This window comes from Musca vetustissima, unplaced genomic scaffold (assembly GCF_032173495.1).
Source record: "Musca vetustissima isolate MV318-11 ecotype Yass unplaced genomic scaffold, APGP_CSIRO_Mvet_v1 utg27302, whole genome shotgun sequence".
NCBI classification, from domain to species: domain Eukaryota; kingdom Metazoa; phylum Arthropoda; class Insecta; order Diptera; family Muscidae; genus Musca; species Musca vetustissima.
In genome coordinates this window covers 5748-22567 of record NW_026879274.1, presented here as the reverse complement: position 1 = coordinate 22567, position 16820 = coordinate 5748, and the positions used below count along the sequence as shown (strand labels likewise).

The 16820-nt window shown below is 38.0% G+C and overlaps 4 protein-coding genes across 4 annotated transcripts; 1 reads left to right on the top strand and 3 right to left on the bottom strand.

The window, feature by feature from the left end:
• Positions 1-172: 172 nt before the first annotated feature.
• LOC133324086 (MAU2 chromatid cohesion factor homolog) lies at positions 173-2497 on the bottom strand. The gene is made up of 3 exons (XM_061532972.1): positions 1699-2497; positions 1001-1631; positions 173-932 (listed from the first exon to the last, which is right to left on the bottom strand). Exons 1-3 carry the CDS (start codon positions 2495-2497, stop codon positions 173-175), a joined length of 2190 nt encoding a protein of 729 aa, XP_061388956.1.
• A 1831-nt stretch (positions 2498-4328) lies between these two features.
• Positions 4329-4737, bottom strand: LOC133324085 (zinc finger protein 69 homolog). Its single transcript, XM_061532971.1, has 2 exons — positions 4499-4737; positions 4329-4434 (listed from the first exon to the last, which is right to left on the bottom strand). Exons 1-2 carry the CDS (start codon positions 4735-4737, stop codon positions 4329-4331), a joined length of 345 nt encoding a protein of 114 aa, XP_061388955.1.
• A 6150-nt stretch (positions 4738-10887) lies between these two features.
• On the top strand, positions 10888-13534 carry LOC133324084 (mitosis initiation protein fs(1)Ya-like). Its single transcript, XM_061532970.1, has 3 exons — positions 10888-11672; positions 11959-13247; positions 13317-13534. Exons 1-3 carry the CDS (start codon positions 10888-10890, stop codon positions 13532-13534), a joined length of 2292 nt encoding a protein of 763 aa, XP_061388954.1.
• Positions 13535-14311: 777 nt separating this feature from the next.
• On the bottom strand, positions 14312-16471 carry LOC133324092 (protein O-mannosyl-transferase 2). Its single transcript, XM_061532977.1, has one exon. It carries the CDS (start codon positions 16469-16471, stop codon positions 14312-14314), a length of 2160 nt encoding a protein of 719 aa, XP_061388961.1.
• Positions 16472-16820: the final 349 nt, after the last annotated feature.

The following is a 16820-nucleotide window of genomic DNA, read 5'->3' as shown; positions in this document are numbered from 1 at the left end:
CCAATGTATGGAGATTTTTTCGCTCTATCACATCCGAAATAAAAAAAAATATTTTTTTTACAAAAAGGAGTGATTTCATTTCGTTTCTTTATTTCGAATCTAACCGAAAAAATAACCTGTATTTTAAAAACAGTTTTTTAACCTATGACTATATGATGTATTATGACATAACCTAATAGTATTGGCCATATTGTTGTGGTGGCAGCTGATGGACTTGTGGCCCCACTGCCTGTTGTATGTTATGGAAGTTTTGTGGAATTTGGTTAGATGTTGATGGAATGGGATGGGCTGCAGCAACGCTTGGAACAATAACGGATTGTTGCATATGTGACTGATGTGGTTGTGTTGGTGTCGGTTGTGGTATATTAGCGGCAGGTGCAGCGGCGGCGTATTGTATAGCTGATGTTGCTGCTGTTGCACTTGGTAATTGCATCGTTTGTGGTATATGTTGCGTGGGAATTTGTTGCACTGGCGCGGTGATTGTTGTTGCTGCTACTGCAGATGTTGTCGATGTGGTCGCTGGCAATACATTTTGAGGTAAATGTTGTTGCTCTTTGCCCGATGTAATTGCCAATGTTGTATTGGGTGGACCGTCCAACCAATCGATTAACGCATGATGTGGACTCTGAACACATCTCAACTGATCAGCAATAAGATTTTCCGAATATTTTACATGATTGGCATAGGCCTCTTTTTCGTGTAGAACATCTTTGGACATTCGATGTAAATCCTTAAGGATGGCCGATCCCCATAATTGGACATGTATATCGGGAATTTTGGAGGCCAACTGCATGGCGGGTGTTACCATGTTCATACTTTCTTTGGAGTTGCCAATACTAAGGAAAACATGAGACAGCAATACCAATGAACAGGACGTTAGACGATTTAAATCTTCGGCATTGGCCATTTTTAGGGTCTCCCTCAAGAATCGCCTGTAAAAAAGTAATGAGAATTTCAAAATAAGTTTTCTGAATATATCCACCAATGCATTTGAACTCACTTGGCCTCATGAAAACTGGCTTTGTGAAAGGCATGCAGCCCCTGCACATAGTAGAATCCACCCATCAACGCCTGCGAACTATACGTATGAGTATTTTCCGTTGAGACGGCATCCAATATCTGTTTCAAATCTTGATCACGTTTTGTCCTTAAGTATATTATAGCCAAATTTAGATTTGCGAATAGCTTCAAATCCCGCTCACTCGTTTCGTTAACACATTTCAAAAATTGTCGTTCGGCATGTTCGAAAAAACTCGTCGACATGGAATAGAGACCGACCAAGCAATGCAGCTGCGCCGAATGTCTACGCATTAATTGACCCTTGGGACCGGAAGACATACACACATCACGACATATGGCTATTTCACGAATGGCCAATTCCCGATTACCCATAACCAGGCGGCACATGACAATGTGCTCCAACAATATCACCTTGAAAACGGACAAAATGGGTTTGTCATCTTGGGCTTTGAGTTTTTCAATTTGGGTTAGGGCCTTTTCGGTGTACTTTTGTGCCTTGTCCATGTAACCGGCCATCATTGAATGTGACACCGTTACCAAATAGACCAGCACGTAAAGTTGTTCCTTGGGTAGCCATACAAACATGTCCATGGGGTTTTGTCCAAAAATCACTGGAAAACAAAGGAAGCAAACAAAAAATAAGCGAATTTTTTAGAAAATTCTTCTTCGTCGACTCACCTTCATCGGCTGGCCAATTTGGTGCCATAATGGTTTGTATTGACATTTGTAATTGCTTTAAACTGGGCTTCACCGTTTTCACCTGGCCGAGGGCCAAATAATAGCACACCTGTAGCACCAAAAAGAACACTTTCAAATATTCCTTCTGATGTGGATTCGAAATGCTATTATCGATTATTGCTCCCGCCGAATTTAACAACGCCAGCACATCGTTTGTCTTCCGCTCTATCATCAGTATCATGGCTCGTGATAGCAGAAATAGCACCTTTAAATATGTAGCACTTGATTCGTCCGCCGACTCGGCCCCCACTGCAAGCAGCTCTGAAGCTAGAGTATATTCCTTGTCATTTGCATGCAGCTGGGCCAATTGCAGTAGCAACTTGCAATGCCAGTAGACATTGTTTTGTGACAATTCGATGGCCTTTCGCAACATTGCCTTGGCCAGGGCCATCTGATCGTTTTGTTTGTACAATTCCGCCAACATCGATGCCGTATCGAATTTCACATCATCGAAATTTAGCAGTGGCTCGGATAACCTCCAGGCCGTTTCCAAATGTTCCCGGGCCATGTCAGTGTTGTTTGTGTAGGTTATAAGTATTTGGCCCATTTGTAGATGTGTGCGAGCCTCCACTTTTGACGGAGGATTGAACGTAAACAAAGCTTGTAGACATTGTATACACTTCTTAATGTTCGGTGGTTCAGAGGTGCGGAAATATTCCGCCAAACCCAGCAGTGAGATATAGCAAGCGTCCTGTGATGTTGTTGCCGTCTGGGAGGTACTAGCCGGTTGCACGCTCATTTTTATTTTTTAACAACTACTAACTACTAAACAATCGAATGTTTCCTGGTCTCCCGATGTAAATAAGTAGTTTTCTCCTGCTTTCCATGAAGCAGCAACAAACGTTTGACGTTTCGACAATGTTGTCAACTTTATGAAATTGTACAATATTTTGTTATTGAGTGTTAAAAATCGCTGGAATGGTGGGTATTTAAGGGGTTGACAACATTGGTAATGTGACATCGGGTATTTGGTAATTACAATGAAATAACACAATGTTTAAATAAGGCATTTTTGAGTTGGGAAATATAAAACATTTTTAGACGCCAAGATGTAGCATGTTCGTAGCATGTTGACATAGAGATTTTTGTGTTCCATTTATGTATATGAAATCGGAAAACATATGATGTCCCAGTTTGTTGTTTTTATAAAAATGAATATTTATTATTGTAATTATATAAGATCTATTTAAAACAAAACCGACCGACGGCATTCGGTATTCTGCAGCACAGCATGTGCAAAACATCTCAATCGGATAAAAATCTATTTTGTGCACAATTTAATAGAAATCGAGCGAACATGGGGCTGGCGTCTACTGTGAAAGGCTAGTCCTCGAGCTTGCCTACAAGCTGGATAGCAACTGTAGTGTTTTCCAATCTGAAATCTATGCGATTTGGAAGGCAGCGGATGGAGAGATCATTGAACCGGTGACTATCTTTGTGGATAGTCAAGCGGCTCTTAAAGCCATCAAATCCTCTTACATCAAATCTGAAGCCGTCGTCAAGTGTATAACAGTTTTGGAACAGCTATCGGCTGTGTTGGGTACCAAGACACCGCGATATCATGGGCAATGAAAGAGTAGACGAATTAGCTAGACGAGAATCTCAATCTACAGATCTAGCAATTGATCGCTCAATCAAACCACCCATATGTGATCTTTATCGGAACTTCGAGGCGTTCTTCGACGAAAGACGACGAACCCAGATGCAATGTGTCATGATATATTTGGTCGATTCTGTCTACTAAAAGGACACACTCACTGCTGAACCTGAGCAAAGCTGAAATAAGAGTAATGACAGGAATCATTACTGGTCATTTCAATATCAGGACCATTACCAGTAAATAGGACCATGATGTTACTGATTACTGTAAACTCTGCATTGACGAGGAAGAGACGGAGACAATTAAGCATCTCCTGTGTCGCTGCCCAGCCCTGGCCTACAGACGGCACAGACTAGTGGGTGCTCACTTTACATCACTTTCCAGCATAATTTGAAACCTAAAGTGGTTGGGAAAAAGCAGCCTTGACAGGTAATATATTTTCTGTACGATCTCTATAGCCATCGATACTATCTCATACTTACCTTCTCACACTTCCTTGAATGCTTCTCAATTCTCTTTTCTCCCCTATTTTTTCTCAGTTATATTCCTCAAAGTCAAATTACAAATAACCATCAAAATATTAAAAAAATAAATTTAATGTAAAATCAGGAGGGGTCGTAATGTAGGTGTTATCCATAAATAGCACTCAAAATGTTCCAAGAGGATTTTGACATAGAATTTCAAGCTGACTAAGTATAACAAACGTATATATCAGATATAAGAGTTGTTCCTATAATTCCACATTTTGTTATAGCGGGAAAAATGAATATCCGTCAAATTAAAAAATCGAGTTGATTTTATAGAACAAGTCGCAATGAGCCTTTTAGATAATTTCGATTATTACTAGTCAAAATTCATAGTTTTGTATATATGACCTCTAACTAAAAATTATCTAGAGTTGCAACAAAAAAATATCCATCCAAATACTTTTAGTAAGTTTTTTTACTACGAATTACAACAAAGTTATACTTTATTTCTTTTGGCGTTTCAATTGATCCAATGGTGATAATTTAATTTTTAAATGTGAGACATCGTCAATTCCAACTTTATGTGCAGAAAAAAGATGATTTTTAAGACTGAAAATGAAAAAAGAAAAACATGAGATAATAAAACATACGTTATATCCATGTCAATACTTACAGGTGTGGTTTGAGGAATGACTTTTCACAACGATCACAATTATAGCGATGACTAGAATGTACCTTGTACAGGTGATCCTGTAAACGTTTACGTGTCTGAAATGCTTTCGAACAGGTCGAACATTCAAATTGTTTCTCTCCTGTGTGTATAAATGTGTGATCGACTAGGTGTTGACGTTGACGAAACGCTGCATTACAATCTTCATATTCGCATACAAAAGGCTTCTCGTCGCGATGCATACGAAAATGCAAGATGAGTTGTGAACGGCGGGCAAATTTTTTACCACATTCAGAGCATTCGACTTTTTTGCCAAAATGCAGCGCCTGATGGGTGGTGAGTATGTTCTTTTGGCGAAATGATTTTCCGCATACCTCACATTTGAATGGTTTAATATCGCTGTGTATGTTGTAATGTGATTCAATATCGTATATGCGATCAAAGGCTCGATCTGCAAAAGAGCGATTGTGATATCAAGTCTGAATTAAATGTACGGAGTTTTGCAATAATAGATGTTATTTTGCTTAATTTGTATTTGCTTAAAATGTATCTAAACATTTTCGTTCCCTATTTATCCTATTACTGGTTCTAACTTGTTAAAAGCGACAGCTCGCTCGCGAAATACCATTTAACTCAAAATAACACCTCTTTTTGGAAAATCCCATACCAATTATATTACATACCGCAATGCTGACACTGATATGACTTTTTCACTTTGCCATTTTCATCCAGAACAGTTGTAACTACATATGTGTTTGTGGAGGGTCCAGAATTTGTAGTACTGCTGCGAGTTTTTTGTCCCGATGTCGATTTTGAGGTGGAGGAAGTTGATGATGAGGTACGCATTTCTTCTTTTATAGATTCTTGTATAAGCTTATAAATATCCTCATCATCTTCATCAGCATTATCATTATCATCACCCTCCTCTTCAGCTTCTTCTTCTTCAAATACGTATGTTTCATTTTCAGTATTTGCATCCTCCAGCGCATTCGACTCGGATTGATATTCAGTTTGCTCGCCATTTCCTTCATATTCATAATTTAGTATCTCTTGTTCATCGTCGATATATTTGCTATTCTTCTCCATGATTAATGCCGTGGGATCAACACCACCATCATTATCGTCATCATTTGCTTGTGACCATGTCTCGGAAGCATCCATACGATTATTGTAATCACCTTCATCTACCATAACGTTATCCTCTGAATTCTGTTCACGTTGCTGCGTTCCTTGGACAGATACTGTTGCATAATCATTGTCATTAATGGGTAATGTTAGGAGCAGTTCATCCTCTTCGTCCTCCTCCTCCTGTTTGGTTTGATGTAGCCCACCATCCAACTGCATCTGCTCCATGGGTTCTCTTGTTGAAGATACATCAGCAACGCAAATGTTTTTACTATCGTTCTGTACACTCGGTATGTTATTGGCATTCACCACAACCATTGGGTTATCGCCACCACATCCTTTGGTAAACTGATTTTTCCAATACTCATCGGCATCCTTGCACTGTTCATGAAAATCCTGCAGCTCAGCAAGTTTATTAAAGCAAGCGGCGCAAAGATTTGTGGGGTCTGTAGGTTTTTGTTTTTGTGCGATGTTTTTCAATTGTAACTCCTGTTCCATATATTTCACGATAGATCGTGTCATTTTTATGGGTTCATGACCAATCGCTTGTAAACAAATTCGGCAATTACACAAAATATCCATATTGTAATTCATTGAATTTGAACGACCGCTATGAAATGTTTTCGGTTTCCTATGTCTATATAAGTCCCTAATGTAAGTTCGCCCAAATTTCTTGTTTTTCTTGCAGATTTACACGGCATCAGTGATAGGTATACATAGGTCGACTTTTGAATAATCGGGTTTCTGTAGCAGAGCAAGGGATATACAAGTCGACAATCGATAAATAAGGGGAAAAATCGATAACTACATTTTGTGGGCAACCTATCGGGGCGCCAAGAACAAAACTTGTAATTAAAATTGGTCTGTTCCCTTACTGCAGGAATCTACTAGTTTTTATTATTTTTGTCGATATCATAAAGGAGAATTAGTTATCGTAGAAAAAAGTAGTAGAATCTTGCAGTACGGCAACAGACCGAATATCAGTACAAAAATGAAACTGAATAATTTGTATTCAATCAGTCCAAACATATGTAACATATCAATAGAGAAAATATAAAAAATGTATTAAAATCAACAACATATTTAGAAAAACTGAGAAAGATGAAATAAAAATAAATATGGGTTCTTGCCATAGTCAAGAGAAAGATGTTTTTTTTCTATTTAGATCCAAGTAAAACAAGGAACAAATGTTTGAAAAAATAAACTCTGATGACATGAATAAGGAAATATTTGAAATATATACGTACTGCAACAATCTACTAATTTTTAAGGGCTAAACAGAATGTTCGCGTTGAGCGTTTTTTGTTATCGCATTAACGCACGCAAAAAGTTAAAATATATTTAACTCCGAAGCGTAGCGCACAACTACTTCGAGCGTTTGTGTTATCGTTTCCTTGTGGTTGTTGTATTTTCGATAACACATAACGCAACGGAAGGCTCAACGCGAGCATTCTGCTTAGCCCTATAATACGATAAAAAATGAATTTTAATAACAAATAAAAAAAGGATTTTATCAATGCGTCTTCAGACCTGGCAAATCTACTATAGACCAGATTTCCACACTGCGCCAAATCCTGGAAAAGACCCACGAAAAGCACATCGACACATTCCACATATTCGTTGACTATAAAGCAGCATTCGACAGCCCAATCCACTTAGAGATCTTTAAAGCCATGTCTGCGTTCGACTTCCCTTCAAAATTAATACGGCTATACAGGATAATTTTGCACTATACAAGACGCTACCCGTCCTGGTGTATGGATCTGAAGCATGTGTACTTGCGCAAGCAGGTGAGGCAGATCTTGGAGTGTTTGAGAGAAAGATTCTTCTTCGATCTGCATCGACGGCCAATATCGGCTTTGAATGAGTTACTTACTTAGCTGGCTTATGACAGAAGCTGAGCATAAAAAAGATTTCCAGGCGCGTCGGTCTTGTGCGCATCTCATCCAATTTGAAATACCATGTTCCAAGATGTTGTCTTCAACTTGATCTTTCCATCGGATTCGTGGCATTACCCTTCTGCGTGAACCATCACTTGGCTCGCTTCTCACAAGATGGCCTAGCCAACGTAGTCACTGCAGCTCGATCCGTCTGACTATGTCGATGTCCCAGAATAGATGGTATAGCTCATGGTTTATTCGACGGGGTATTCACCACGCAGATCGGCCCCTAGATCTTTCGAAGAATTTTTTCTATCAAACACTCCAAGAGCAGCCTCATCTGATTGCGCAAGTACCTATGCTTCAGATCCATACAATAGCACAGCCAATAGCAGCGTCTTGTAGAGTGTGGGTTTGGTCTGGCGTGAGATGGCCTTGATTTTGAGTTGATTACTCAAACCATAGTAGCATCTGTTGACCAACATTATTCTATTCCGGATCTCAAAGCTGATGTTATCAGATTTGTTTATGGCTGTACCCATGGTACAATAAAACAAGGTAGGGCAGCTTGAGGTGATAACAAAAAAGCAACAATGCACGTGTGGCCCCTTCTGCCAAAAATAAAATAAATATACGCAACAAGTGTTTGATATTATTCGACATTTTTCAACACAAAACTAAAAACGCGAAAAATGAATGAAAGGTTATGATTTCTTCCCACAATACAGTAGGGAATACCATAAAATGTTTGTTTCATCCATAACAAAGTAATTACATCCAGACGAACGTGTTAAAAACTTTATTTTTATTTCAATTGAACTTGAATATATTTCAATATACTTTGAATTTATTTGACATTGTATTCAATTCATTGTATTCAATGTCAAACTGTCACCTTGTCGGAAGGCTCGTTCGGTATTGAAGGGCTTCGAGAGGTCCTTTCCTACATTAACTGCTGACATTGTACCAGTTAAAGTTATTTTGCATAGCATATTAATTTTGCAGGAATGCCATCAGTGTTCGCAAAAAAACGGTACACTATCGTAGTGTACCGTACCAGGAACACAAACACTAACAAATTTTTAGCGTTAGTGTTCCGGTACACAAACATTAAAAAATATTTTAGTGTTACTGTTCCGGAGCACAACGAAATTCGTAGTGTACCGCGGTCGGTGCACTAAAAATCGTAGTGTACCGCTGTCGGAACACTAAAAAACCGTAGCGTACCGCGGACGGAACACTAAAAATCGTAGTGTTCCACTTGCCGGAACACTAAAAATCGTAGTGTTCCACTGGCCGGAACACTAAAAATCGTAGTGTTCCATTTGTCGGAACACAAAAAGATGTATTAATTATATTTTATTTTTTGTATGAATAAAATTTATATATTTTTTTCAATAGATTTAATAAATAGAAAACTTGTTAAATTTGTATTTGTTTATATTTTATTAAAAATTAGTAATATTTTATTAGCATCTACAGTTTAACATAATAAATATTTTATAACTAAAAACGGTCGTCGAGTGAAAATTCAATCTGATGCCAACTCGCAACTGAAAATTCCATTGGATTACATTTTCGCTGATAATCGATTGCGCTGATCGGAAAAATGTATTACATAAGACTACCTGTGCAAAAATCATAAAGAATATGTGGTTTTGTAACATTTATCCCAAAATCATAAAAATATTTTTTTCATACCCGCGTAATTTGTACACTTCTTTTAATGAATAAACAGGTAATAATTATGTTGATTGTGTGACAATCACCAAATTTTGAATATTTTTGCTAAAATTTCCTAAAAGTATGAATCATAGATGGATGCAGGTATAATTGTTTTAAGAAAAAAAATTTCGTACTAGCATTTTACAAGGAGATCTCCCAATATTATGGAAAATATGTTCGTTGTGTAAATAAATGAAAATTTTATCCTAAGCTGTATAATTTTGTCACAAAAACTGGCCAAAATACCTATTTCAAATGGACATTTTCACTTTTTTTATTGCAAGTAAACTTATATTCAGTATTATTTTTTTTTATTATTTGATCTCATTTAACCTCAAAAAAAAAAAAAAAAAAAAAACAGACGTGGAACGCTACGATTTGTATTGTTCCGACCAGTGGAACACTACGATTTTTGGTGTACCACTGCCGGAACACTACGATTTTTAGTGTTCCGGCAAGTGGAACACTAAGATTTTTAGAGTTTCGATAAGCGGAACACTAACATTTTTAGTGTTCCGTCCAGAGGAACACAGTACCGCAGTCGGTACACTACGATTTTTAGTGTACCGCTGTCGGTACACTACGATTTTTTAGTGTACCGCAGCAGGTACGCTAAGATTTTCGTTGTGCTCCGGAACAGTAACGCTAAAAATATTTTTAGTGTTTGTGTACCGGTACAGTACGTTATTTTAGTGTACCTATCCACCTTGGTACGGTACAGAACACTATGGAACGGTACCATAATGTTTATTTTCGAACGCTGAATGCCATACGCAGGAATGGTTTCATAGTCGAAAAATAGGTGGAGTGTGTCGATGTGTTTTTCGTGGGTTTTTCCAATATCTGGCGCAGAGTGAAAATTTGGTCAATTGTGGATTTGCCAGACCTGAAGTAGCATTGGTATGGTCCAAAATGTCATTGACCATTGGCTTCAGTCGTTCACACAGCACGCTGGATAGCACTTTATATGCGATGGGAAGGAAACTTATTCCTCTATAGTTGGCAGATAACGTCTGGTCTCCTTTTTTTGTGCACGGGCCTCAAGAACTACCTATGTTACAAATTTAAAAATTATCCGCCACCAAGCACTAAACTAGACTTGTAGACCTCATGGTTGGGAGGGTAAAAACAATTTCATGCCGGTCGATCTTTACGACGTGTTTACTTGTTTTTCTTTCAGTGTGACATATGCGCCGCACGCTGTAATTTGATCGCATTATTTACAACTCTGTCGCCGGCAATTCTTGCCAGAATGTCAATCGTGTTAAAATGGTTGTTGAATTAACCGTTATGCGAAAAAAAAGAAAGAAGGAAGCACAGCAATAAGTGTGAAATATGATTTTTAACATAAATTGAAGGAAACGTTGTAAAAAATATATAGTTTATCTTAACAATATGCATTTACCAGAAGATGTAAGATTTTACCGAAATATTACTACCGATGTTGAATATAAAACAAGTCAATTTTTGCTGGACAAGCTGCATTTTTTCTTGAACGTAAAATGCGGTCCAACTGAAATTAAATTCTACTAAAAATTTAATTTCTATTTTTCTTCTTTTTTGCAGACAATTTGTCGCGTTTGTAAAGCTGTTTTTTGTTGCTCTAAGTGCTGTCATAAACATGAGATAAAAAATCACGCAATTGTTGTTCGGGTACCAGCTATGATTAACAATAACAACGAAAACTACGATAAACATGGTGCTGCTATTGTATCCTCGTCCTTGGCTAAATGTGGTGAGGCGGCCGCCAATAAGGCAAGTGCAGTAACAGGAACCGATCAACAACAGCAGCAGCAGGAAAAACCTCCACCCTATGAAGAAATCTATTTGTTTTGTCCGATTTGTGAAAAGCGTCCATTGCCATTGCAAAGTGAAATATATGCGGAAATGTTAATCCATCTGGAAACCCATCATTTGCCATTGCGCTGCGAGAAATGTGCAAAAATGTACTATAACATTGAAGATCTCAAGGAGTTCACCAAATGTATGCGTCCCAATGAATTATGCCATTCGGCGGAATCGACTGCTGCTAATCAATCATGCTACACCGATGAAGCTTCAAAGGTAACCGTTACTAAAGCTGGTCTTCAGTCTACCCAAATATCTCCAATGCGTCGTCATGACTTCAATGACAGTCACATGACACCGATATCGATCATCAATATGCGTTGGAAGGCCAAAAGTAAAGCGCATGAGGAATTTATTAGTGATAGTGTTTCGTCCATTAAGAATATATCATCGATAAGTAATTCCTCAATACGACGTAGTGTTGGTGTTGCTTCGGCAGTAAAGGGTAAAATTATTCGCTCCACATCAACACCTGTCCATCTGGAAATGGTCTTTGCCAAGCCGAAAGAGCAGACATTCAATGCTACAGGTGCGGGACATATGTCGAGCATTTATAATAGTGATTCGGATATAAGCCCCGCATTGCCGCAACCAAGCAGGTAGGTTACATATTTTTTACGCAAGTTATAAAGCCCATAGCAGAGTTAAAAAATTATTCTGTAAAAAATCCACGCCTATAGCTGAGATAATTTTTAAATAAATATTCTTTAGAAAACTCCACGCCTATAGCTGTAAAAATTTTTAAAAAATATTCTGTAAAAAATCCACATTGTGATAATTTCTAAAAAAATATTCAAAAAATTCAAGACTATAGCTGTGATATTTGAAAAAAAAATCCAAATCCATTCAAACTTAAAGTTCATGAATCATTTAAATTCATTACAGTCAAGCTCTTGAACCCCTTAATCGTTATCGTAAAGTAGGCAGTGGACGACCTAGAATGTCTGCTGTAACCCCCCTCCGACAGGTCATGTCGAAAAGTATACAAAAAGCCTTTGCCGAACATGGCCTACCGGCTTCGACTGCCGTTCGAGGCTCGGCAGCTGCCTTTCAACGTAAGAAAATGTTTGATACCACATCATCGCCAGGATTAGATGGCACTAGCGGAGGTGGTGCTATGATGCCACAATCACCGGCACCACCACCACTTGATTTACGCCTTTCGCCGGCGGTACGACGTAGAAATAGCGAATCAGAAGATTCTGTACACTATCAGCATGCTGCTGCCGATGAAGATCGCATGCATCGTAATGATTTACCCAATATGAGACGTAAAATTCTATTGTCAGCACAAAAGCTAACCACCGAATCGATTGTCATCACACGTACCGAACACATGTCTAGCGTTTCTTCGGCCTCCTCGTCGTCGGGCACCAGCTCTAATGGCAGTATAAATTCCATCAAACCTCACACCTCTTCTAGTTCCAGTTCGAATTCATACCATTCGGCTGGATCGAATAGCTCAAGTGGTTCAGTATTCAAATCCTGCCGCAGTGTTGAAATAATAACTGCCACAACCGAACAAATACAAGCAATACAATCGGTGGATGAGGAGAATGTCATTAGCAATCCCCTACCACCAATCACACCGATTACTCGGATTCCCGGTGCCGTCATACACAAGAAACTAATTAAATTTGAAACTCCGAAATTGGAGTCGCGTGAATCCCGTGATTCTCAAAATTCACCATGTGATGTGTTCTTTACGCCCAATGCCACACCCATACGAAAATCTTCTTTAACTCGTGATCGAGATGGCAGCTCCCCGGAAATGTGTAATCGTAAACGTTTAATTCCACAAAATCTTAATGGTCGTTTTTCGCCACCCATTCGTAAACCTACATCCCTTAAAGATTGTGCCCACAGCACGGCGTTTAGTCGCATTGAAAATTTAACCGATACCTTCGATGCCAATGATGATGATATTGAGGATGAGGTATTTATTGCCGATGAGCCGGTGGTAAAACAGAAACAAAGTAGCCACCAAATTCCAGATGATATTAAGAGTAAACAAAATCAATCGGGTATATGGTCAATAATGAGTTCGGTTATGCGTTTACCTTCGCGCAAAGGCTCCAATCCGTCGAAATGTTCACCAAACAATGAATCTTCAATGCTGGCCACCACCGATGCAAATTCCAATTCGATTATTAAACGATGTGCTTCTATAGCAGGTAAAGGCTTGCATAGGTATTTTATATTCGCATATGAATGCCAACAAATTGTTTTGTGTTGTATTTCAGGTTCCTTGGTCCGCTCTAAGCCATTGGTTGATGAGAATGAATTAAGTTCTTTGAAGCGTAAACGCACCTTTACAACCAGCGAACAATCAACCTCGGCCTATTTGGCCCAACTGCATAATTCTGAGGCCACATCGCCAACAGAAAGTTTTAATACTTCTTCGAAACGTTTTCGTATTCAACCTCGCCGTCCCATCGATCGTATGCGTATGAATAGTTAAACATTCGTTTTTTTCTCTTTTACAATAATTGTTTTTTGTTATAATTTTTATAAACTACTTTTTTTTAAATAAACATTTTTATGATTGTGTATTTTAATGAAAAGCAGGTATTGTTTTAGTGACTACTATTTTAAAAAAATGTTACCCATATAATTTTTGAAAAAAAAATATATTCTTTAAAAATTCACGCCTTAGAAGAATTTTTGAAAAAAAAAAATCTTTAAAAAATCAAAAAGAATTTTTGAAAAAAAATCCTTAAAAAAAATCCTCGCCTTTTCCTAGAAGAATTTATTAAAAAATATTCTTTAAAAAATCCACAACTATTTCTCTTAGAATTTTTAAAAAAATATTCTTTAAAAAATCCACGCCTATTTCTCTTAGAATTTTTGAAAAAAATATTCTTTAAAAAATCCACGCCTTTTCTCAGAATTTTTGAAAAAAATATTCTTCAAAAAAATCCACGTATATTGCTAAGAGAATTTTTGAAAAAAATATATATAAAAATCCACGTCTATTGCTAGGAGAATTTTTGAAAAAAATATTCGTTAAAAAATCTCTAAAAATTCATGATTAGTTAAAAGATTGAATAAATTAAAATATTCAATAAAACGCAATTTACTAATTTGTTTTGTTTTATTTATTATACAACAAAAAATACAATTATTTGTTTAGATATTTTATAAATAGAATATAAATTTTTTAATATTTTATAAAAAAGGACGGAATGTTTTTTTAATATTAATAAGTAGGCACATCGATGACAATCTCAAAAAAATCTTAAAATTCCCATGTTGATAACCATCTCAAGCTGTGCATTGAGGAATTCGAATTTGATGCCAGTGGTCCGGTCATTCCGTAGGCAAGTGGTGAAAACAATTTAAAACTATATGCCGCAATAGATAGAACGATAAAAAGCAGCGCGCCACGTATCTTTTGTGGCAAACGCCTAATGAGATAATTAAACATTACCCCAGTTAGCATTGAATTGAAGACAAGTGCCGGGAAGTAATGATGGAAATACAGTACCCGACCCATTATCCAAAAGGGATAATAATGGATAGCCCAACCAATGTATAACCAAACTGCCGCCGACATTAGGGTACGATCCTGCGTGTCATCTTTTTGTTCTGCGATATTTTGTTGCTTCGTTGCACTCTGCAGCAGCAGCAACTTTAGTTTACCCTCCTGACGTCGTTTTTTTATCTTCTTGGTTACGAATACGATTACAAACAAGTTCAAAAACACCAGATTGCTCCACCAAATGATGGGATTGCCCAACAAATATATGCGATAATCACTGCCGGAAAAATATTGTCCCCTGAAATTGATGGGCCATTGCCAGGGTCGACTTGTTGATTCCCCTTCCTTCGGTTTAAGGCCGGCATTACCTTGGAACATTACAGCATGTGATTCTAAGAAATTTGATATAAAACCGGGTGCATACACGCTCACACTTTCCGAAGTCAGTTCGCTATGCTTATTGTCTTCAATATTCCATTTGGCATGCGAATCGCGAATATTCAAATTGCATGTTATTTCCTGCTGTTCAAATCCCCACTTGGGCAATTGTTTTCCCGACGAACTTAAGGCACATCCTTGCAGATAGTGTACCAGTATAAATTGTGTTGTAACGGTATTGACGACCTCATTTGGTTTACCTCCGATAATTATGATTTTCCAAATGTCATTTATGTCGCCCATACCTTTCTCCCCATAGCCAGTAACCTGCATTTGTGATTTCGTAATGGGTGCAGGTTCAGCGTGGGAATGAAGATTTCGTCGGGTCTGTACGTGTTCCAGACGTAATAGATCTCCATTTTTCAGCAAAACCAAATTATCGGTCGACTCCCTGTCGTGAGGCTTAATGAGCCAGGCATTGTTTTCATCTTTGTGAGTATACGATGTGATCTGTTGTTGCTGGGAACCCACTCCTTTGGGATATAAATGTAAATGGGAGTGTAAATAGCCACCTCCAGTTTTGTGGTTCTTAATCGAGACCACACTACCGAACGCCACATCACGTGGCATACTGGCATTGTACAGTGAATTGCCAATAAGACGAGATTGAAATGCCGAACTGTAAAACCCATCACCATTTCCACTGTGGTTTAACAACTGCAAATGTATATAGAAGAATGTTAAGTACAAAGCAATAGGCCATACGATCAGACCCATTGCCCGACACCCCAACTGTTTAAGGGTTTCCCTGATGGGCTTATTTAAATCTCCGAGGATGCACCAAAGTTCCGTAATTGTATGAAGACCAACCAGCAACACAACAAAGAGACCAACAAATTTTACACTGATGGTACAGGCCAACACTGTGCCGGTGAAAAACAAATAACTCCACCACTTAAAGGTGTATGACTGACCGGCAGCGGTAACTTTGGAAATCTTCACCATACCCCAGACGGAGGCCATCATAAAAAACAAAAGAATTGGATCCAATAGAATATATTGGTTCAGGGTCAGCATACCAACATCGAATAAAATGTAAAATGCGGATAATGTTGCCGCTTCGAGGGATCGTGTCAAGTCGTGGACCGTGTCATATGCCATTGGTATAATTAGGGCACCAAGGGTGGTGCAAAAATAACGCATTCCTTCATAGTGGGTGCCATTGTATTTATCACCCGGTTTTTCGAAGGGGAATGTTCCATCGTAGCCCGTTAAGTAGCCTGACAGGGCGATTAGCATTTTTCCCAGCGGTGGATGGACGTCAAAGAAGAAGGTGCGATTTATATACCAACTGCCCATTTTTCCGAAATGAGTCTCATCCCAGCAAACATGATCCGGTTCCGTGACTTTATAATATCTCGTACAACATGTTAGAAGAACCACAATTGCAAACACCAGCCACCAGGAACGATTGTTGGAATTATTTGAAATTTTTGGAACTTGTTCATCATCATCGAATGCACCAGAAGATTTTTCCATTTTCAAATTTCTCACAAATAATACAAATTATTTTTGGAATACTTAAGTGATATCTCTCTTGGTTCAGAGAGATTGGTTATTCGGGATACATATATTGGAAGTCGGTTTAAAATCCAATAAATCGGTTGAATAGCTTCCAAATATGCATGCAGTCAGTCTAGTCTACAGAACAAGTGTGTCAATCGTATTCGCTCTGTAAATGCAGACGTCAAAAAAGGGAAAGTCAAATGGCACTAATTTTAATATGAACTAAAAATATGTAAATATGTTTGAAAAACACTTTTTCGAATAATAACAGAAAAACTCACGAACATCTGATGCAGAGATAGCTTCAAATTCGTTGGTATAT

Coding starts and splice junctions, on each gene's coding strand:
- LOC133324085 (XM_061532971.1), bottom strand. CDS start 4,737: ATGCATCGCGACGAGAAGCCTTTTGTATGCGAATATGAAGATTGTAAT. Junction 4,435..4,498: donor TCATTCCTCAAACCACACCT/GTAAGTATTGAC, acceptor TTTCATTTTCAG/TCTTAAAAATCATCTTTTTT.
- LOC133324092 (XM_061532977.1), bottom strand. CDS start 16,471: ATGGAAAAATCTTCTGGTGCATTCGATGATGATGAACAAGTTCCAAAA.
- LOC133324084 (XM_061532970.1), top strand. CDS start 10,888: ATGATTAACAATAACAACGAAAACTACGATAAACATGGTGCTGCTATT. Junction 11,673..11,958: donor GCATTGCCGCAACCAAGCAG/GTAGGTTACATA, acceptor AATTCATTACAG/TCAAGCTCTTGAACCCCTTA. Junction 13,248..13,316: donor ACGATGTGCTTCTATAGCAG/GTAAAGGCTTGC, acceptor GTTGTATTTCAG/GTTCCTTGGTCCGCTCTAAG.
- LOC133324086 (XM_061532972.1), bottom strand. CDS start 2,497: ATGAGCGTGCAACCGGCTAGTACCTCCCAGACGGCAACAACATCACAG. Junction 1,632..1,698: donor AAATTGGCCAGCCGATGAAG/GTGAGTCGACGA, acceptor TTTGTTTTCCAG/TGATTTTTGGACAAAACCCC. Junction 933..1,000: donor GCCAGTTTTCATGAGGCCAA/GTGAGTTCAAAT, acceptor ACTTTTTTACAG/GCGATTCTTGAGGGAGACCC.